General features: G+C 46.4%; 2 protein-coding genes across 3 annotated transcripts in view; one reads left to right on the top strand and one right to left on the bottom strand.

The window, feature by feature from the left end:
* The window catches only part of Xndc1n (XRCC1 N-terminal domain containing 1, N-terminal like), a 30261-nt gene extending 12685 nt beyond the window's left edge, over positions 1-17576 (bottom strand). The window contains exons 1-12 of one of the 2 annotated variants that reach the window (XM_055623616.1): positions 17350-17576; positions 16576-16676; positions 13474-13639; positions 11089-11230; positions 8941-9096; positions 7294-7472; positions 5584-5669; positions 5226-5398; positions 3776-3848; positions 2785-2915; positions 2160-2265; positions 593-644 (exon numbers count right to left, since the gene is read on the bottom strand). In XM_055623616.1, the coding sequence (XP_055479591.1) occupies positions 593-644; positions 2160-2265; positions 2785-2915; positions 3776-3848; positions 5226-5398; positions 5584-5669; positions 7294-7472; positions 8941-9096; positions 11089-11230; positions 13474-13518 (1143 nt within the window). In that variant the 5' untranslated portion in view covers positions 13519-13639; positions 16576-16676; positions 17350-17576. Of the gene's footprint in view, positions 1-592; positions 645-1673; positions 2266-2784; positions 2916-3775; positions 3849-5225; positions 5399-5583; positions 5670-7293; positions 7473-8940; positions 9097-11088; positions 11231-13473; positions 13640-16575; positions 16677-17349 lie in introns of those variants that run through there. The other variant, XM_055623617.1, reaches the window with a different exon arrangement.
* Positions 17577-18031: 455 nt separating this feature from the next.
* Positions 18032-21341, top strand: part of Rnf121 (ring finger protein 121) — a 53862-nt gene continuing 50552 nt past the window's right edge. Inside the window, exon 1 of the mRNA XM_055623167.1 lies at positions 18032-18132. Coding sequence (XP_055479142.1) covers positions 18070-18132 — 63 coding nt within the window. The 5' untranslated portion in view covers positions 18032-18069. The remainder of the gene's footprint in view (positions 18133-21341) is intronic.

The raw sequence follows: 21341 nt of genomic DNA, 5'->3' as shown, positions 1-21341 counted from the left end.
GAGGTGATTAGAGGAGGAGGTCACCTAACCCACACACAAATACAAGGATCCAGTTCCCAGCTCGCCAATTTCAGACGCTCAGCTGTCCAAAGGACAAGTCCAGACACAGCCACACAGAGGGTCTCTAAGCTGGGCTTTCCCTAAGACCTTCCTGCATGAAGAGAACTCCTGGCAGGATCCTAACGTGCTCCCCTCCACCAAAGGCCCTCACTTTGCCTTCTGCCTTGAAGGACATCTCTCTTCCTTGCTACTGTTTGGTCCTGCTCTTCTACCAGGCCCAGCCCTCTGCTTTTTTCTTCTAGGCCCAGGATCATGGCTCTAGGGGCCCTTCCACCAACACAGTGGTATCCATATTCGTCCAGCAGCTAGGCTGTCCCTGCATCCCTGTGGACAGTGAGAAGCGGAGTTGAGATGTAGAGAGGGAGGCAAGGGTCTTACCGAGAGGGGATCCATGGCTGCCCTCTGGGCAGGGGCTGAAGGCTTGAACTCCTGCTCCGTCTCTCCTGTGACTGTGCCTAGCATTCTCTTTCACCCCCACTCAAAGCCCCACCCTGTGCCCTCCCTTTGCAAAGACCAGCTGCTCTCTCTCTGCCCTGTACCCAGGGGATAGGGGAACTGGTGTCAGTGCCATACAATGACATCTCCTGGGAAAAAGGAAAGAGTATATAATTCCTCAAAGCAGAACTTGGATTGTCACAGTTCAGGGGATCTTTCAGACACTGTGGTCCAACTGTCTCACTGAACAGGTGGGAATGGGATTTGCTCAAACCCTTACAGCCAAGTCTGGAACCATTGCGGGAGGGAGGTCTGAAGCATGTTTCTGATCCTCAAGATCTGGTCACAGCTACCCTTGTTTTGTAAACCTAAGACATACCTGATTGGTTGATTAAATGGCCTATATCTGGGGCAGGGCAGAATGGGGTAAGCCTGGTTAAGGTTCCCAGGCTTGGAGAGGGCAGGAGAATCACAGGAGGCAGGTGGACGAGAAGAGAGGAGGAAGGAGCATGTCATGATAGGTTAGCAAGGAGAAGAAATCGTGTGGGCCTGGAGGAAGGACTCCAATAATGGTGTGAAAAGGCCCAGATAAAGAATTCAAGTACCATGGGATTATGGATGGAAGGCAGTCCAGATAGGAATGGTTAAGGCTGATGGCATTGGATGGGGGCTGGGAGACAGATGATGAGACTATTGAGCCAATGTAGGTGAAATATCTGCCTGGCCCAAGGTAAATATATATATATTTAACAACAACAAACCATCTATTCCTTGATAGGAATCTTTCTGGTCCCTTTAACAGCCCTATGAGCAGGAGGATGAAGGGTTTTCCTGTTATTGAAGGTCCATCTCAGACCCAAAAGTGAAGTATAAAGTTATAGAGCAGTCACCTGATTACACCTAGAACAGAGACCTATGAAGGATACAGAAGGTCAGTTTCACATTTAAGACTCACTTGTCGGGCTGGAGAGATGGCTCAGTGTTTAAGAGCACTAGCTGCTCTTCCAAAGGACTGAGGTTCAATACCCAGCACCCACATGGCAGCTCACTGTCTGTAACTCCAGTTCCAGAGGATCCAACACCCTTACACAGACAAACATGCAGGCAAAAGACCAATGCACATGAAACAAATTTTAAAAGTTAAAAAAAAAAAAAAAAAGACCCACTCATCTTCCCAGAACATAATGGTGCTTTATAATTTCGAGGCAATATTTTCCCCCTGACTGAGCCTCAGTTTTCCTTTCAGGAAAATGAGCATCAGGTAAGAACCATTCTCTGAGGGAAACACATTCTAGATAGTGTCCTAAGGGCCTGGAGAGATCACCAGTTCTACCCAAGAAGCTCCAAGGGGAAAATGTCCTTGTGAGAATTGGGTACCATAGTGACAAAGCCTTGACAACGGGAATGGGGAGCAAGCTGGGTCCAGAAGCATCCTCAGCACAGTGCTGAGGCCACAGGTGGAGGGAGAGAACGAGCCCTTCTTAGGCACGAGAGAGCCATTCCCCAGGCTCCAGCATAGTCAACAGAGCTTTGTGGCTCAGGCTGGAAAAGCTTCCCCACACATGCTGGCGTGTTCTTCTATTTCTCTCGCTGAGAAGTGTAACTCGCAGATAGGGCACTGGACCCGGGACGGCGGCAGTGAGCTCTCTGGGGAGGACACCCACAGCACAGACTCCACGGAAGACGAGGAGGAGGGAGAAGCCGGCCTCGGTGGGGAGGCCTCCCCACAGGTGGCAGCATGCAGAGGAAGAGTGTCCAAGCTGAAGGAGCCTAAGCAGGAGAAAAGGAGACTACGAAACTGGGCCTGCCCCCAGGCGGCTGCCACAGTGCAACTGTCTGTTCAGAAAGTTCCCCAGGGCTGAGCACCTCAGACCAGATCAGATCAGCTATAAGCACAAAGAACATTGCCACCAGGCCTGGACAAATCAAAACTCTGTGTGCGTGCAACAAAATTGTGTCTGGTGTGTATGCACCAAATGCACGCACTTATGGGAGCCAGAGGGTGATACTGGCTATCTTCTTGCTTCTCCATCTGATTATTTGAGACAGGGCCTCCTATTGTACCTGGAGCTCGTTCATTGTCTAGACCGACTAGCCAGGGAGTCCCGGGAACCTGTTTACACAGACATGGGCTGTGGATGCACACTCGGGTCCTCACGGTTGTGCACGTACGCTCCCCACTCAGCTGTCTCCCCACCCCCACCAAATGTTCCTGCCAGTATTCACAGACCTCCTATCTTCCTGAATGAACCCCTGGTCTTCGCACCCACAGTAATACATGTATCCAACCTGTACAAACGGGACACTGTCCAGTAGCTCGGACAACATTGCCATCATTTTTGGTCCGAGGTTGGTGCTGTCTTTGCCTTGCTCTTCCTGGACCCCTCCTATTTGGCTGAGAACTTGAGTTGGACGATGGTCTGTGGGAAAGAACAGGTTAAGGCCAGCTATGTGGGAGACACAATAAAGGCTGAAGAAACAGACTGCAGACCAGAAGCACAGAGAAGAGAGTGGAAACAGTAAGTTAGTAAGAGCCTTGTTTTCCCACTCAAGATGGCAGACGGGAAGAAGGCAGCTAATCTTAACCTTTGAGCTCTGACAACAGAGATTCTACCACTGTTCTCAGTTTTTAAAAGTTAATTAACTTTGAGGTAGGGTCTCACTATGTAGCCCTGTATGGACGAGAACGTGTTATGTAGACCAGGGTTTTCCAGAACTCACAGAAGTCTGCCTGTCTCTGCCTTCCCACTCCTGCGATTAAAGGCATTTGTCATCATGCCTGACAGTTTTTAATTTTAAAATTTACATATTATGTACATAACATCAATTCAGCCGTTGGACATATGTATTAAAGATACTTCCAAGCTCAGCAAACTATTTCCAGAACATTTTTTATCAACCCCCAAAGAAACTCCAAACACATCTTTATCACCGCATTTTTCTGGGTGTCCCCGCAGACCCCGGCAGCCACTAATTCGGGATGGCCTGACACTTGCTGTATCTCCCAGCAGCCAGTGGTGGACACCCGGAAGTCTTCCAGGCCTCGACCTCTGACATACGATTTACATTTTGATCACAGGCAGTGTACACACCTGATTCTGGTTCCCTACAGGGCCAGTTTCTGCCTGGCTCCAAGCCTGGTGACATATGGACAAGGGCATCTGTCTTCGTGGGTGTAGGCTGAGAGATCAGGACCCGAAGTGCCCAGGCCTGACTGAAGCAAGAGCAGAGAAAGGCTTCCGAGAGCAGCGAGGCCTGCAGGTGACCGCTGCACACCTACCTTTGCTCTTGTACTCTTCGTCTCTTCCTTTTGCCTGTTTCATTCTTCCTGTTCTGTTCTTCTGCGCTGGGCTCTGCATTAGAAATGCTCATTAATTATTTCTCATCACACCAGACACGGTGATACATGCCTGTAATCCCAGCACTCAGGAAGCAAGGCTGGAGGACAAGTTCAAGGCCGACTTGGGATGAATAACGAGACCTTTTCTTAAAAAACGAAAATCAAACAATCTAGCACTTTTCAAAAGGCCTCCACACTTTAAGTTTCCTTTTGAGATATTCTATCTTCTTTGCTTAATTTTTTTCTCATTCTCTATTCCTACAAGGCCTTTCCTTGGATTCTCTGACTGAAGTCTTTTCATCCTATCGTCTTTTCCTTCAAAGTATTTATCACAGTTATAGCTTTAGATTTCCTTGTGTGATACAAAGAAGCATCTCTAAAGATATGAGCATTGTTATTTGGTTTATTATAGCATTGCTGGCGCAGTACAAGGCCATCACATAGAGTCAATAAATACCTGTCAAAAGCGTGTCAGCAAAACCCAGCAATCACTATTACATATTTATTTGGAATTTCAGAAGCACTTGGTACAGCAGTGAATGTGCTTCCCAGTGCTTACACAATCCTAGTGCCTTATCAACAGCCGATATCCCAATGCTTGCTTTCTTTTCAGTCTCCTCTCAGAATTATCAACTTCCGCCCGCTAGCCTCTGAAATGCCTGCCATTACACTGCCTGTGTGCACTGAGGGGCCCTTCGGAGAGCGTGGTGTCCAGCAGCAGATGGCACCGCGGCCGTGAGCAGGTTGCAAAGAGCTGTGACTTTACCAGGAGTGCGCGTGGTGCACGTCTGTAATCCCAGCGCTCGGAAGGCAGACGCAGCCGGATCCCTGTGGGTCCCGAGGGCAGCTTAGCGCTAACCCGAGGGCTTCTAGCTGGTACTCGCTCCTTCCCCTTTGTTTGTCACTGATGAAATCGCTGCCACACTGTGAGATGTGGACTCACCAGCCTCCACGCTGGAATAGCATCCTTTTCAAAAGAGCCCTAGATGACTGCGGCCATTTCTTTCTTTTCTTCTTCGAGACAGAGTCTCGTGTTACTCAAGCTGGCTTGGAGCTCTCTATCTAGCGGAGAATGACCTTGGCTACTGAATCTTCTGCCTCCTCCACTTTGCAAGTGTTGGGATCGAGGCAATCACTATAATTGCCTTTCTGAGAGGACAGCACTAACCCTGCAACAGGCTTAGGGATTGTTTGGTTTATCTCTTTTCCTGTAAACATGAGCCACCTGAGGCAAAGACAAGGATCCTGATTCCTAGGCCAGTGTTCTCTCAATTACTGTATAGGCTTTAATTTTCTTCTTCCCAACAGTTAAGTTATCCCAATACACTGTGGTAGAGTCAGGGAGGAAGGGCAGTGCTAGGCAGAGTAAGGCTAGATCATGAGGTCTCACCTGCACTCTCTGGATGGCTGGAACCTGCTTCCCCATGGCTGTCGTGTGGGCTCACCACATGGGCTGGAGGCGCCTTACGGGCAGCAGAAAGTACCATGTGGGCTGCCCGCCCCAGAGGCCCCGGCTGCAGCTGCTTTAGCATACCCTTGAGCTCTGAGATTTCCTTCGTGCTTCTGCATAAAAATAGCATTTGGTTTCACTCACAATGCAGACATCATTCTATTCAGTCGATCCAAGAAACATGGTTCACTATCCCGACATGATCTAAAGTGATTAACCAGGGGGCCAGGGGACGGGTTTTTGTGCCCATCAGCTACATAGTCATTCCCTTACTGGAGAAATAACAGCAGGTACATACGTCTGCGGATCTGGGAAGAATGTCCTCCGGATAGAAGGATTAGTCAGCCAGGGGCTAGAGTCAGGTTCCAGGGCATCAGAAGACTTCTGAAGAGAAAATGGAGAAGTGAACAATCCCCAGACTCACCAGCGGGGGACACTGCCGCCTCGGACTGCAACATGACTGTATCTGCAGTAACATTTCCAGGGCAAATTTGCGGGTGTGAGCGATCCGTGACGCTGCAGCACGGCGTCAAGGGTTTTGTCCTGATCAGAAGGGCTCTCGGGATAAAAGAGTCCACACTATTGGGTAAAACAGGCCTATGGCGGCTGTCGGAATGTGCAAACTTTTGGAGTTTGTCTCTTAGAACCTTTTAAAGTCATTATCTATCCATACTTCAAATTTGCATATAAATAAAATGAACCTGTTTAGGTGTATGTTGTAGAAAGTTCAAGGCCAGCTACAGAGAAAGGCCTTGTCTCAATATATTATATATATATATGTCCAAATATACTTAAATTTGGACATTTAAAAAAAAAAAAAACATTATTCATGCCTTTAATCCCAGCACTCAGGGAGGCAGAGGCAGGCAAATCGTTGTGAGTTCAAGGCCAGCCTAGCTAATGTCAGGACAGCCAAGGCTACACAGAAAAATCTTGCCTTAAAAATCCAACAAACAAACAAACAAACAAACAAACAAACATTTAATCCCAGCACTCCGGAGGCAGAGGCAGGTGGATTTCTTTGGGTTTTGAGGTCAAACACAGAGGGAGTTCCAGGACAGCCAGGCCTACATAGACAAACCCTGTGTCTACAAAACAAAACAAACCATTATCCCAATGGCAGGCAGAGGCGGCACACACCTCTCAGCACTCAGGAGGTAACAAAAACAAAACTCATGAGAGATTCACCTGCCTCTGCCTCTCAAGTGCTCAGATGAAATGATGTGGCCAGGGGCATATCTAAGGGGCAGAAAACAATGTCAGAGGGGTTGCCTTGGGGCTTTCAAGTGCTGAAAGTGACAGTTCTCTGCAAACCCAGAAATAACGTATGCAGTTAAGTTGAGATCCAAAAACAAGTTCAATTAGCTAAAGAACAAATGGTCCAACAGCTTTGTGTGGACTGTATTCAAGGCTCACTCACATCTCTGCTATATAAAAGAAAGGTCTTATTCCACAAGACCAGGGTGTTAGGTCTAAAGGAGACTCCAATTCCCCAAACTGCAGAAGGCAGTCCAGATATCCAGAAGTGGGCTCAGCTAGGGCTACAGGAGGATTCTGGTGGTTAGGTAAAAGTCAGCATCACTCAGGAACTTGTGAAGCCAGTTCTCCTGGCTTCTCTCCAAAAGGAGTTACTGCCCTCATTGCTGGCAGAAGGGACAAATGGCTAGCTGAGGTGCCCATTAGCATAACAAAGTTCCTGCTGGCCTTCATGTTCCCCTGGTATCAGGAGTACCAGTTAAAGACTTCACAGTCCTGCCCTTCTAATCTCTTCCCCTAGCCTAAACTCCCTCTGGCTCACAGGCTTCTCTTTCTTTGGCTTTTCTCTCTCTTAGCAGACTGGACCTGGCCAGGGCTATCTGAGAGAGAGGGGAGAAGAGCAGGGGATAGAGAATAGAGAAAACATAGTGAGAGAAACATGGGCACATGGAGGGAGATGGGGGAGAGGAGGCAGGGAGGGAAGGAACTAAAAAGTTAGAGAAAATAAGCCTTTCTCCAACACTGAGCATACCTGGCTCAGCCCAGAGCTCCCAGGGGCTGAGGGATCCATCACAGGGTCAGCCAAAGAGTCCAGAGAGGAACGCACTCGTAGGAAGGCCAGGCCAAAGGACTGATGACGTGTGAACGGTTGTGAGCAGGTCAATCGAAGTCGATCCCATGATTCTCCTGAGGCTGGAGTCAGGAAATCATCTCCAGGAAAAAAGAGACAAAGGAGGGGCTGGAGAGACGGCTCAGCAGTTCTGGCCCCTTGTTGTTCTTGCAGAGGGCCAGAGTTTAGCTCCTACACCATGTCAGGTGGTTTACAACTGCCTGGAACTCCAGTTCCAGGGGACCCCATACCCTCTTCTGGCCTCCTCAGGCACAAGTACATACACACATCCCTCCCACATATACATAAATTAAAAAATAAAAATAAATATTTAAAGAGGAGAGAAAGAAAAAAGAGCTGGGCATGGATGTACATAGTTATAACCTCAACACGTGGAAGGGAGAGGCAAGGGGATCAGGAGCTTAAGGCTGGCCTTGGTTGCAAAGCAGCCACATGAGACCCTGGAGAGAGGGTAAGGGAAGGGGAGGAGAAGAGAGAGAGGGAGTGTGTGTGTGCATGTGTGTGTGTGTGTGCGCGCGCGCATGTGCACATGGGCTTGAAAACAGAGAAGAAAATGCGTTGCACGAATAGTTATTAGCCAGAAAGCAGGAAGGAAAAAAGTCCAATCTGAAGAAAGGAAAGACAGGCCAAGGCTAAGCTACATACAGGAAATGCCAAGAGGTGGAAGAATGGTATCACCAGTACAAGTCCCTTTAGGCTTTGCTGCTCAGGGAAAGGTTAGAAAAACAGGCGAGGCAGGGCCCTTTCAGCCCAGTTCCTTGTCTTCTAACCACCCTTCCATCGCAGTCCCACACCAGTCTCCATCTGCCTGAGCACGAGGCCACAGCCTCCCTCGCACTGCTACTATGCAGCCTTCAGTCCCAAACCCCAGTACCACAAACCTCCCAGCTTTGATTCCTAACACTATCTCGTTGGTATACCATCCCATATACCTACAAAACCTCCAAAAATCTCCCTCTTCCTCTAGAACAAGACAAAACCCTCCAATTGAAACAGAGAGACAGACTGCAATTCCCTAGAGTCCAGCAATCAAACCTTACGCATCTGTTACGGTGCCCAGTGAACACAGATTTGCATAAGCAGAATTCACGAAACTACATATTAAATAAATATAGCCAGCGCACAGCTTTACCCTATACAAAAATCTATGCTATACTTTTCCCTCCTTTTTGTTGTGCTAGAAAGTAAACATATTGAGCCCAATAAAATCCTGTCAATCACTGGTGGGGTGGTATATGCCTGCAGTTCTAGCACTTGGGAGGCAAAGGCAGGAAGCGGTTAAGGCTAGTCTGGGTTGTACACTAAGACTGTCTCAACAATCAAAACCCTAAAACACAATAATGTATTAGACACCAACAGGTAAATATAAACCCCCAACATTCTCACCAGGCAGAACTCACACGCAAGCATCGGCTCACCCTGTTCCCTTGCCAGCTGTACCTAAGCCTTGCACAGGCTCCCTCCCATAATCTGCACCTGGCAGCACTTAGACCTGTCTGTACATTGCACCTGTCCTTCCTGTCCCCACATCCGCTTTTGCCTCTTTACCATCTTTAAACATCCGGACCCCTGAGCGGTTCTTCCCCGCCTTTGAATCAGTGAGGGACATCAACATGGTTGCAGGGAGAAGGGTGACGAAAGGTCTGTCCAGGGGCCAGGAAGAACGACCCACATCAATCTGTACGAAAGCACAGCCACAGTTCCCTGGGGACAAAAAGGAGAGAGGGTAAGGATGAGAAGGACTGATGAAGCTATTGGGGGGCGGGGGCGCGGGCGGGGGAGGGGACACTCCACTGGAGAGCCAGTCAGAAGCCAGAAAGTGCTGGCAACACGTGGGGTCACACAGGGAGCCACCAACCGGAATGGACTGAAACCCCAGTCCTCTAAATGACGGTGAAGGCTCACCATGGCCATCTCAGCCTGAAACCCACCCTGGAAGGCACTGTTAGGGAACCAAACATCTTTCTGTCCTGAGAAAGGCAAGACAGTGGTCTCCAACCATTTTTTTTGACTAGAGAATTCTAAGGCCAACTTCTTGTTGGTTTGTTTTTGAGACAGAGTCTTACTATGTAGCCTTAGTTGGGCTGGAGCTTACTTATGTGGTCCAGGACGGCCTCAAACTCACTGAGATCTATGTGCCTGCTTCAGTCTCCCAAGTGCCTGGATTAAAGGGATGCACCAGTACCCAGCGTCAACTTTTGTAATCTATAAACTCCTCTGCAGTCTTCTTTTCAGTGTCTTTAGAGGTGTACAAGGATTCTATCTGTTGCTTTGTATTGTTAGGCCAATGCCCTGGCTTTATCCAGACCATCCACACTGAAGCAAGGGAGTTCACAGCATAAAGCACTATTCACATTGTGTTCTCGTTAGAATGCGTGGACATGCATGCGTGCTGCCGGCGCATGGAGGCAAGAGGGCAATTCCGTTGCTCCTAAGGTGCTGTCCACCTTGTCTTTTTTTAAATTATTTTATTATATGTGTTTAGATGTTTTGCCTACATGTATGTCTGTTTCACCATTTGTGTGCCTGTGTCCTCAGAAACCAGAAGAGCGAGTCAGATCTCCTGGAACTGAAGTTACAGATGTTTGTGAGCCACCACGTGGCTGCTGGGAACTGAACCTATGTCCTTTGGAAGAGCAGCCACTGCTCTTAACCACTGAGCCAGCTCTCCAGCACAACCACCTTGTCTTTTTAAGACGGAGTCTTTCACTGACCTGAAGCTCATCAAGGAGGCCAGTTTTCCTAGCTAGGGTCACTACTGCTGTGATACAATAGCATGGCCAAAGCAGAGTTGGGAAGAAAACTTTCACACTGTGGTCCATCTTTGAAGGAAGTCTGGACAGGAACTCAAACAGGACAGGAACCTGGAGGCAGGAGCTGATGCAGAGGCCATGATGCTAATGACTAGCTTGCTCCACATGGCTTATTCAGCCTGCTCTCTTTCTTTTCTTTTCTTTAGGCAGGGTTTCTCTGTGTAGCCCTGGCTGTCCTGAAACTAATTCTGTAGAGCAGGCTCGTCTTGAACAGGGGGCATCCTCGTAATTGAGGATCCCTCCTCTCAGTCAACTTTAGCTTGTGTCAAGCTGGCACAGAACTATGCAAGCACATCAGTGATATCCAGGCAGAAGTTTATTTCTACCGCCCAAGTGCTGGGATTACAGAAAGTAGGCCACCACAGTTGGCCTTATGTGTGTGTGTGGGAGTTTGGGTGTGTGTGGAGGTCAGGGGATAACTTCAGGCCTGGCTCTCTTCACTTTGTCTTGTCTGAGGCAGCTTGTCTTTGTTGTTCACTGCTGTGCTAGACACACCAGCTTGCCCCATCTGGTTCTTATATGGATTCTGGGAATTTAAACTCAGATCCTTATACTTGTATGGCAAGTGCTTCTCCTACTAAGCAATCTCCCTACCCCATGCCTAGCTTTAAATGTGGGCTCTGGGGAGTCAAACTCAAGTCCTCATGTACTAGGCACAGACTTTAACAACCGAGGAGTGGCCTCGGTTCCACCGAATTCTCTATGAATGAAGACCCTGGAGTTCTCCACCAGACCAAATCTTCCCTTCACATCTAGCGGGCTTGTTCCAGAAGGCCCCTCAGCCAGAATGAACTGAGGCACTGAAGGGGAGTGGTTAGAGTCATCACCATCGCACCCCTGTGTTCTTCCCTCGGAGTCCCAGAGGCCCTGGAAATCCACTCACCGACATCGATATAGCTTATGGGCACTGCCTTCTCCAGCTGAAGCTCCACTTTCAGTTGCCCACTCTTGTCCTGAGGACAGCTGAGCCAAGGTCCCCTATGACTGTCTGGGTTCAGCAAGTTCTCCACAGGATGTTTGGGATCCTACATCAGAGAGAAGAAGAGAAACATCAGGAAGATTTCTGAGCACACAGGGAAAAAAAGGACAGCTAAAGAAAAGGGATGTCTATAATTCCAAACCTGCTGAGGAGGCCCCTCAACATGACAGAAGGGCACCGGGGGGGTGCCCAGGAGCTCAGAGAGCTGGGAGCTCATTCCGTGTAGGTATCAGTCACCTCTAACTCACTCATCAGACCACCTCATGTAATCCTCCTAAGGATTCTTTAGTTCTTACTGTTACTTCTGCTTAGTTAGATAAATAAACTGAAGCAATGGAGGCGGGGGGGGGGGGAGGCACTTCAAAACTGACCTAAGACCTTAGGCTAAATAACCAAACAAAACAGAACCCCAGGTTTCTAAAAAATATAGCCTTTTAACACTACACTATATTAATAGTTCTTTATTCATAAGACCTTTACACAGACATTTATTTATCTTTAAAATAATTCTATGAAATAAGGTTTTTTTTACGTAGCCCAGGCTGGCCTCAAACATAAACTACTCCTGAGAGCTGGAATTACAGATACGCACTGCTATACCAAGCAAGAGATTGTATTTTCTTTCTTTCTTTCTTTCTTTCTTTCTTTCTTTCTTTCTTTCTTTCTTTCTTTCTTTCTCCTTCCTTCCTTCCTTCCTTCCTTTCTTTTTTCGGTTGGTTTGTTTGTTTGTTTCAGCAATAAAATCTTTCTCTTAATTGCAATTTCATGTGTATAAATATTTTTCTCATAAAATAAATCTCTAGGTAGACTATGGGTTGGGGAGAGAGGCTAAAGACATACCTTCATCCTTTTCTTCAGCTTCTAGAACAGTCTCTACAGAGACCATGAACTTAGAAGACTGCTAATATTCTCTAAGACTCTATGACAAAACATTTGAAGGTGGGTATGGTGGTACATGCCTATAATTCTAGTGCCCAGGTGGCTGTAGCAGGATAATTTAAGCATCTGACGCTAACTCACTGGGATACACAGTGAGTTCAAGGCCAGCCTGAGCTATATGGCAAGACCTTCTCTTAAAAAACAAACAAACAAACAAACAAACAAACAAAACAAAAACAAAACAAACCATAATCCCCTAAAACTTCAAAAGCAAACAATACTCAGGAGCAAAGGCAGGTGCATCTGTGAGAGTTTGAGGCTAGCCTGGTCTACATAAGGAGTTCTAGACAATGCAAGGATATATAGTGAGACTTTGTCTCAAAAACAAAATAAGAAAAAGAGGGAGAAGGACAATGATGACAGTTCAAGCTGACCTGCAGGTAAGAAGGGTGAAGATAATCTTTATTTAATTTTGTGGGTTTATATAGGTAATTCCTAAGTACCATCTAAGGGGTGCTCTCTGAAATATGTGGGGATTTTAAAAAAATTATTTATTTTCTCTGATGTGCATGACTGTTTTGCCAGGATACATGTATGTGTACCACATAGATCAATCCCCTAGAACTGGGATTAATGATGGTTGTGAGCTACCACACAGGGGCTAAGAACTGAAACTAGTTTTCTGCAAGACAAGTGCTTTTAACCACTAAGCCATCTTTCCAGCCCTGTGTGGGGATGTGTTTGACTGTTACAATCACCATGTAGTAATATTGCCATTAGGGCCTGGTAACCAGGGAAGCTAATATATTCCGCCATGCCAATAATACTGTTGTGCAATAGACTTAGCCACCTACATGTCAATGGCAAAAAAAAGATCAGTGTAATGAAAAGGAAACAGAAGGGCTAAATGGATGCAGTAAATCCTTAATATACCCCATGATAGATTGGCACTGGGCCCAGAGTCTGGTATCTAGCTCAAGGTGGGAAATGTAGAACTTTTAGAGAGTTCTACATCCTCATAGGTCAAGTATAGCCGTGAGTACCCTTGATTAATTTCAATGGCAGAATAACCAAATTGCTCCTCCAGGACTCTGGGATAGACAGGCGGGGCTTTGTCAGCTGTCTACACAGTGTGAACAAGTTTCCTACACTAATCCACTCCTTTTTTTTGTGTTTTGCTTTTGGAGACAGGTTTCTCTGTATAGCCTTGGCTGTCCGGACTCACTTTTGTAGACCAGGCTGGCCTGGAACTCACAGAGATCAGCCTTCCTCCGCCTCCGGAGTGCTGGGATCACAGGCGTGCATCACTGCTCTATCCACTCCTTTTAATTATCAAGATGATAATCCACGGCTCTATCCACTCCTTTTAATTATCAAGATGATAGCAATCATGGCCTGTGACTAACATACCTGAGAGGAAAATGACACCACATGGCTGATCTTCACAGGCGCCATCAAGCTTCTTTAAGTGCCAGACAGATATGCTTCCTCCTAGGCTATCTTCTGTGACCGCAGAGACACTGCCTATGTTTTGCTCTTGGTAGCTTTTGAGAGAACAAGAATCCTCACATTACTCCTGAGAAAAGAAAAATAACAAAAGTTAACATAAGCTACTCTTTTTTTTTTTTCAAGACAGGGTTTCTCTGTATAGCCCTGGCTATCCTGGAACTCACTTTAGACAAGGCTGGTCTCAAATTCAAAGATCCATCTGCCTCAGCCTTCCAAAGGCTGGGATTAAAGGTGTGTGCCACCACCACGGGGCTCATTCTTGTTCTTTGATAATAAGAATTCTTACAGTTGGCTCACTTCTCAGGGCCACCAGCAGCCTGCAGGGAACAAATCACCTAGAGACGTCCCCCTCCCAACTGTGAGACAGCCTCAAGAAAACAAAGCAGCAAATTAAAAACAATTATTATACTAATGTTGAATTTATAGTTAGGTGGGCTTCCAAGAACATGAATGGTGTCAATTCATCTCTATGTCCCTAGGACACAATAAGGATGGGCAGTAAATGTACAGTAAATACATTATATAATTCTGCCTTGGCGGCTCAATTCATCTTACTAAATTAGCACTCCATCTCCCCAAGCTTAGTGTGGTGTTCCATGCCTATGACCTCCGCATTTGGGGGGCTAGAGCAAGAGAACACAGACTTTAAGGCTAGTCTGTGATAATTAGGTTTAAGGCTAGCCTGGGGTACAGAGCCAGACCCTGATTTAAAATAAAGTATTTTGGGGCCATGAGATGGATCAGCATTGGTTTTCTAACTTCTTTTGTCTTTAAAAAGCTCACAGGAGCCAGGTGTAGTGTCTTCCACTTATTATCCCAACTATGAAGGAGAGTGAGGTTGAAGAGTATGAGGCCAGAGCTGGGTGCAATGACACACACTTCTCATCCCAGCACTCAGGGGCAAGACCAGCCTGGGTGAGTCCAGGGTAGCCAAGGCTACAGAGAAACCCTGTCTCAAAAGAAAATAATAAAATAAAATAAAATAAAAGTTTGAGGCCAGCCTGGGCAACATAGCAAGAACCTATCTAGAAATAAATACAAATTTTGGGGTCCTGGGAAGATGGCGTAGTGATTAAGCGCACTGGTTGTCCTTCCAGAGGACCTGGTTCAATTCCCAACACCCACATGGCAGTTCACAGGCTGCAACACCGTTTTCAGGGCAGCTAACACCCTCACACCAATACACACAGAACAAAAATTAAAAAGAGTAAAAAATATATACAAAGTTTTATCTGGGTAGTGTAGTGGACTTTTTTTGTTTGTGTGGTTTGCTTTTTTTTTTTTTCTTTTTGAGACAGTCCCACTCTGTAGCCCAGGTAAGTACAGAACTTCCTTTGTGGCTCAGGCTGATCTTGAAAACCTGGCAATTCTGCTTCCATCCCGAGTGCTGTGATTATAAGTGTGAGCCACCATCCATAGCTCAGAAAGTTTTTATGAGGGCATTCGGATGTGCTCCCCAGACAGTGATCAATGTCACCTGTTATCGTCCTCTCCTTTCCTTGAGACAGGAGCTCTTGACTCTCACTTAACCTACCTCGAAGACTGGCTAGCAGGGTTTGCCAGTACGTCCCCAGAATCCTCCTGTCTCTACTTCCCAGGGTTGAGATTAACAGGCACCAGCTGCTACTCCTGGTTTGTTGTTTTTTCTTTTTGTTTTTTTTGGAGACAGGGTTTCTCTGTGTAGCCTTGGCTATTTTCGAACTCCCTCTGTAGACCAGGTTCGCCTCAAACTCACAGAGATCCACCTCCCTCTGCCTCTTGAGTGCTGGAATTTAAGGCATGTGACACCATTACCCAGTCTTTTTATTTTTTTGAGACAGGGTCTCCGTCTTGGCTAGCCTAGAACTTGCTATGTAGACCAGACTGGAATCTGCCTCCTGGGTAATGGGATTAAAGGCTTTCACCACTACAAACAGCCTCCTGGTATTTTTATGTAGGTATTGGGGATCTTAACTCCAAATGCACAGCAAATATTTTACTTACTAGGCCATCTGCCCAGACTAAAATTTTAGGCTTTTTGAGACATGGTTTTTCTGTATAGCAGCCCTGGCTGTCCTGGAATTCACTTTGTAAACCAAGCTCGTATCTCGACTGACAAGATCTGCCTGTCCCTGCCTATCAAGTGCAGGGGTTAAAGGCATGCACCACGACATGTGGTCCAGGCTGAAAATGTAAACATGTGCAAAATTTAAGAAAGCAAACGAACTCTTATGGGTTCATCATTCAGGTTCAATAATCCTTTGGTAACAATTTTTTTTTAAATTTACTTATTAAATACTCAACGTTCTGCTCGCATGTATGCCTGCTCGCCAGAAGAGGGAAGTAGATCTCACTACAGATAGTTGTAAGCCACCATGTGGTTGACTGGGAATTAAACTCAGGACCTCTCAAGAGCACCCAGCATTAGCACCCTTAATCTCTGAGCCATCTCTCCAGCCCCAGTAACAAATGTCTTAAAGATATCTGTCAGCCAGGTGTGATGGTGGCACGCCTTTAATCACAGCGCTTGGGAGGCAGAGGCAGGCAGATTTGAGTTTGAGGCCAGCCTGGTCTACAAAGTGAGTTCCAGGACAGCCTGCACTATGTAGAAAAAAAATCTGTCCTGAAAAAACCCAAACCAAAACAAAAGATATCTGAATGTCTTTAGGTGAGGGTCTCTCAAATGATTTATTTATTTACTTATTGAGGTAGGATCTTGCTACATAGCACTGGCTGACCTTGTATCTGTTATGTAACCCAAGCTGGCTAATACTTTCATATTTTCACATTTATTTATTTTGTGTGTGGTAGATGGGTATATACTTGCACAAGTCAGATTTTCTCCTTGCATCATGTGAGTCTTGCAGATTGAAGCCAGAGAGGGTGTCAGATCTCCTGGAACTGGAGTTACAAACAATTGTGAACTGTCAGGTGGGTCTCCTTAATCTTTGAGCCACCTCTCCAGCCCCACACTGAGCCATCTTGCTGGCCCTTAAGAAACTGTTTTTGAGATGAAGGACTTACTATGCTGTTCGGCCCACTCTAAACTCCAGATACCTCTGCCTCCGAGATGTTGGGGTCTCAGGCAGGGGCCATCATGCTTATGCCACGGTTGTCTTGGACTCCTAGGATCAAATAGTTTCGCCTCAGCCTCAAGAGTAGTATATACCATCAGACCTGACTCTCTCTTTAAATACTCTACTTACGTTTCTTACCTGAATATATGAGTCCATGAATCCTAATACATTCTTGGCCATAATGGCTTTCTAATCTAGTCATCACTCAGGTTTTGTTCCTATCTCCTCATGTTATTGCTCCTACTTGAAATACTTGCTCTCTTTATAACCTGTTTATTTTGATGTTCAAATCTCAGTATCAATCTCTGTCTCTCTCTCTCTTACACACACACACACACACACACACACACAGAGAGAGAGAGAGAGAGAGAGAGAGAGAGAGAGAGAGAGAAAGACCGTAACCACTTCAAAGTAACAGCTCCATCCTGCCAATTCTCGCTTGGTATTTAACAAAGTCCTTTTCATGTAACAACTATATAGTTATCTTTTGGAAAGACTGTGAGCTCCTGGAGAGCGGGATTTTTGTTTAACTCGTTCTTACATATCTAACGTCAGAGGAAGAAACACATAGACGATTAGCTAAATTATCTGCAGCTCTTGGGGGTCCCTTCAGGTTCTTCAGCTCTCCGTCCGAGGCTTCGGACCACGGAACGGGTTGCTCTGCTCATTTTCTTGTTGGCCACCCTCCTCCCTTTCAGCGACTCCTCTCCAATCGACAAACCTCAATGCCTCTCACCCGCGTCCGTGAACTTTTAAGAAGTCGAGGCAGCCTCAGCCACGGGGTTCCAATCTTATTCTCCCGCCAATTCAGTCCCGAGGTCTCCGCCTCCTGGCCCCGGTGCCACCCTGAGGCTCAGGAATGCGTTCTGGGTCCTAAAGAAGCCGCTATTTCTGAAATGGTGACTTCCACCCAGGCAAAACAGCAGATAATACATCTAAAAAAAACAAAACCCCAAAACCCACAAAACAAACAAACAAACGCAGTGTGCCTGAGTTTTTATGTATATTTTTATTCTCCACTGTCCTCCCGTACAAAGTGTAATTTACACTTCCGGGTTGGCCTCGGTGCAGCATGGGAAATGTAGTTCTCGGTGCACACGCGTCTCTACCCGTAGCCTAAGCTAGGGAGTGTGGCGAAATTTGCGCATTCGGGGACTCTCCCTTTTCCTCTCCACAGTGAGGACTGGTGGGAAATTTACGCCAAAATAGCACAAGAGCGAGTTTTCGTTCTCCGAAAGCGCTTTCCTGCTGAAGCTTGGCAGTCCTCGAGGGTCGTCCCTCCTTAACGCCGAAAGAGCAGGTAGACGCTCTCCCGGCTCCCCGCGGGCATCTATCTGCCTGTCTGCCGCTCCGCCCAGTCCCCGCCTCCGATTGGCTACGAGCGCCTGAGCGGCGGAAGCAGCTGGCTCGCGGGCAGCCCGGGTGGGGGCCGGCCGCGAAGATGGCGGCAGTGGTGGAGGTGGAGGTTGGAGGAGGTGCTGTTGCGGAAAGGGAGCTGGATGAGGTAAGCGGGATGGAGAGACGAGAGAGGACAGGCAGCTTGAAAGTGGAAGGAGAGCGAGGGAGGGAGGGGGGCCGAGGTCCTAGGAGAGACGGGGAAGGTCCTGAGGAAAGGGAGCTGACCGGGAGGCTGGCTTTCCGTGGGGGAAATCTGGGGCTTCAGGCTCGGGGACCCCGAGACATTCCTGGTGCAGTAGATTGGCAGTAGCTTTCAGGGTGGTGGTGGAGGGCAGGGCAGAGGCCGGAGGGATGGGGACGTTAAAGATTTTGAGATTATTAGATACAGGTCCAAGGTAGGTAGGGCTCAGGGGCTAGCTGAGAGGTAGCATTAATGGCAGGGGCGTGGACTTCCGTGAGGGAAGGCCGAGGCTTTCAGCGTGGGGAAGGACTGCGAGCTTGACGTGGAAGTTGGGGACGCAGACCGGGAAACAATGCTGTTATGCTAGTATTACAGCTTTAAACTATTTTTAGGTAGGGACCATTTTATTCTTGTATTCTAGGGTTTGTGCATACCGCATGCTCAGTAAAGTTTTGGTCAACGAATGAATGAATAATTGTGAATGAATGAATGAATGAATAATTGTGTAACAGAACCAGTACGTTTGCTCACTGAACAGACATTGTCACTTCTGTAACAATTCCTGTGCTAACTGCTTGGAACACAATACTTTCCCCTGTGTAGTCATGGGTTAAGAGGCATGGCCTTGTAAGTATGGTGGTGGTTCTGGGACGAGGGCTACGGAGAGTTTTCCAGTTGTTGAAGGATTTTCTACTTCATGTTCATTCTCGTTCTCTTTCATCCTCTCTCCCCGTCTCTCACGGGTTCCTTCAAGGTGAACTTGAAAAGGTGTAAACCCTTTATCTAATAGCCATTTAACAGTTGAGATATTGAATTACTAGGGTTTCTTGGGCTTGAAAGGAATGAAAGAACAGGGTTTTGAAAGAGTGAAGGTGAGAAAGATAAGGGGCAATCTGAGGCCAAATGCTCAGTGATACTTGAGAGTTGTTTTGTGGTGTGATCGCATATGGATAGAGATAACACAGGAGGGAGGGTGGTGATTGTCAGGGAGGGAAGTAGTGTCTTAGGCTCTGGAGAGTCAGGGTTTTTGAGGGCTCTTGCTCTGGGTTTGGTATGGGATAGCTTGGTGAAGAGTCTCGGGGAGTAGGTTCAGGAAGAATTGATAGTTACTTGGTATGGTATGAGGATAATTTGTTTTTATTTTCCCCTTCTGGGTGGAATTGATAAGAGGAAAGCACAAGACTAATAGGTAACAGGTGGCCTCGTTCTTACCTGCAGCTGCTGGCGACTAAAGCTATTTGACTAAAGCTTCACCTTTCCTTGGTTGGAAAGGTGAAGTGGTTGTACAAATAACTCCCAGGCTCCGTCTAGTTTTAGGTTTCTGTGTTCACAGTTGGCAGCTAGTAACTGAGGTATTTTGAAAGCACCTTAAAATTGTAACTAGTGTACTGAAATTAAAATTCATGGTTTGTTGGTCATGGCTCTTCAGTGAGATAGTTTCTTATGTCTTAACTTTTTAAAGACAGGCTCTTGATATGTGCCCCATGATGTCCCTGAACTCTCCCTCTCTCCCTCTCTCTCGTGAGTGCTGGAATTACATGTGTGTACCACTCATGCCTGGCTAATTTTTGACTTTTTTTTTTTTTTTTTTAGTGCTTTAAGGATTTAAGTACTACTAGGAAGATGATACATATTTCAGTGTTAGGTCTGAGGTCAACCATTAGCATCTGTCCCAGAACCCTCGCTGCTTGTTATTTCCAAGAAAGAATATGTCCTTGTTGTCAGGAAAATCTTTGTGAATCGCTTCTATCCTTTTCCTTCTGGTTTAAGAAAGTAACTTGAGAAGCAGGATGTTATCTTGACACTCCAGGAGGAAGGAGGTCTGAACGGACAGGCCTCAGCCTGTGTGTCTTCTTACTGACATCATTCCTGCTGTTTGTGCTCAAGCTTTCGCTAGTGAATGACAAGGTGACCTACACATCATTAATATGTAACTGCGGGGACTTACTGTGTGTCATGCCTTGGGAAGTCAAAGGTGAGTAAGACAGGGTCTTTACCAGTTTACAGTCCAGTGTGTAGATGTGCAGATAGACTACTACAAAGCTACTACTTAAGTTTTGGAATGAAAGTATGTGACAAGGAAGGCACAAGCTGATTAGGGGATGTCACGATGGAGATGGAAGTGAGCTCAAAAACTAAAGGTTGAACCTACAAAAAAAAAAAAAAAAAAAAAAAAAAAAGGCTGTGAGTTTCCTGTAGATCAGAGTTGCTTTCATGTTGCGTTTCCTGTGTGACTGACAGACCTTACACCTTCCTCTGGAGTCCAGTTTGGAAAAAAATAATGAGGAGCCTGGTTAAGATGGGATGCCGTTTTCTGCCCTGGAAAGGAGGCACAAGCTGTGATTCTTCCTTCAGAATATTATGCCTGTATTTTCCAAAATCAGATGTCATTAGTACACACATAGTCTGGAAGAGCAGTTTGACCTTTTTGTCTGCCTTTATTATTACTTTCTGTAGAAGCTGAGAAGCAGTTTAGGCATTGCTTATAGCCTCTTCTGCCTTGGAGAGGAGGGTAGAAAGATGGGCTTAGGGTAGAACTACTGGCAGAAATGGACACTGCTATCAAGTCTTTAAGTCTGTTGCCATTTAAAGTTCTCTACCTTTATTATCTCATTTATTACTTACAATAGCCCTCTGAGTTTAGATGCTATACTAATGCCACTTTATCTTTTCTTTAAAAAGGATTGATTTTAATTTATGTGTATGTGTGCATGCATATAAGTGCTGGTATTTGTGGGGTCCAGAAAAGGGCTTCAGATTCCTTAGAGCTGGAGTAATAGAGAATTGTAAACTACCAGCATGGGTTCCGGTCCTATGCAAGAGCAATATGTGCTCTTAACCACTGAGCTATCTTTGCAACACTAGCCCTATTTTTAAATTTTCTTTTGAGACAAGGTCTTGATAGGTTTCCCAGGCTGGCCTTGAACTCAGGAGCCTCTTGTCTCAGTTCCCAGGCAGCTAGGATTACAAGCATGCACATCATGCCTGGCAAACTGCCCCTTTTAAATACTTGAAGCAAGACCTCAAAGCATTGTTTCTTTGCTGAGAGAATCAAAGTGAAGGTTAACCAAAAGAGTGTTGTTGTTTTTCATATATAAGTCCTTTGACTTATAGATAACTTGATCTTGTCAAAT

Source organism: Psammomys obesus, unplaced genomic scaffold (assembly GCF_907164565.1).
Source record: "Psammomys obesus unplaced genomic scaffold, mPsaObe1.curated_primary_1811, whole genome shotgun sequence".
Classification (NCBI taxonomy): Eukaryota; Metazoa; Chordata; class Mammalia; order Rodentia; family Muridae; genus Psammomys; species Psammomys obesus.
The sequence above is the reverse complement of the archived record's forward strand: the minus strand, read 5'-3'. Positions and strand labels throughout refer to the sequence as shown.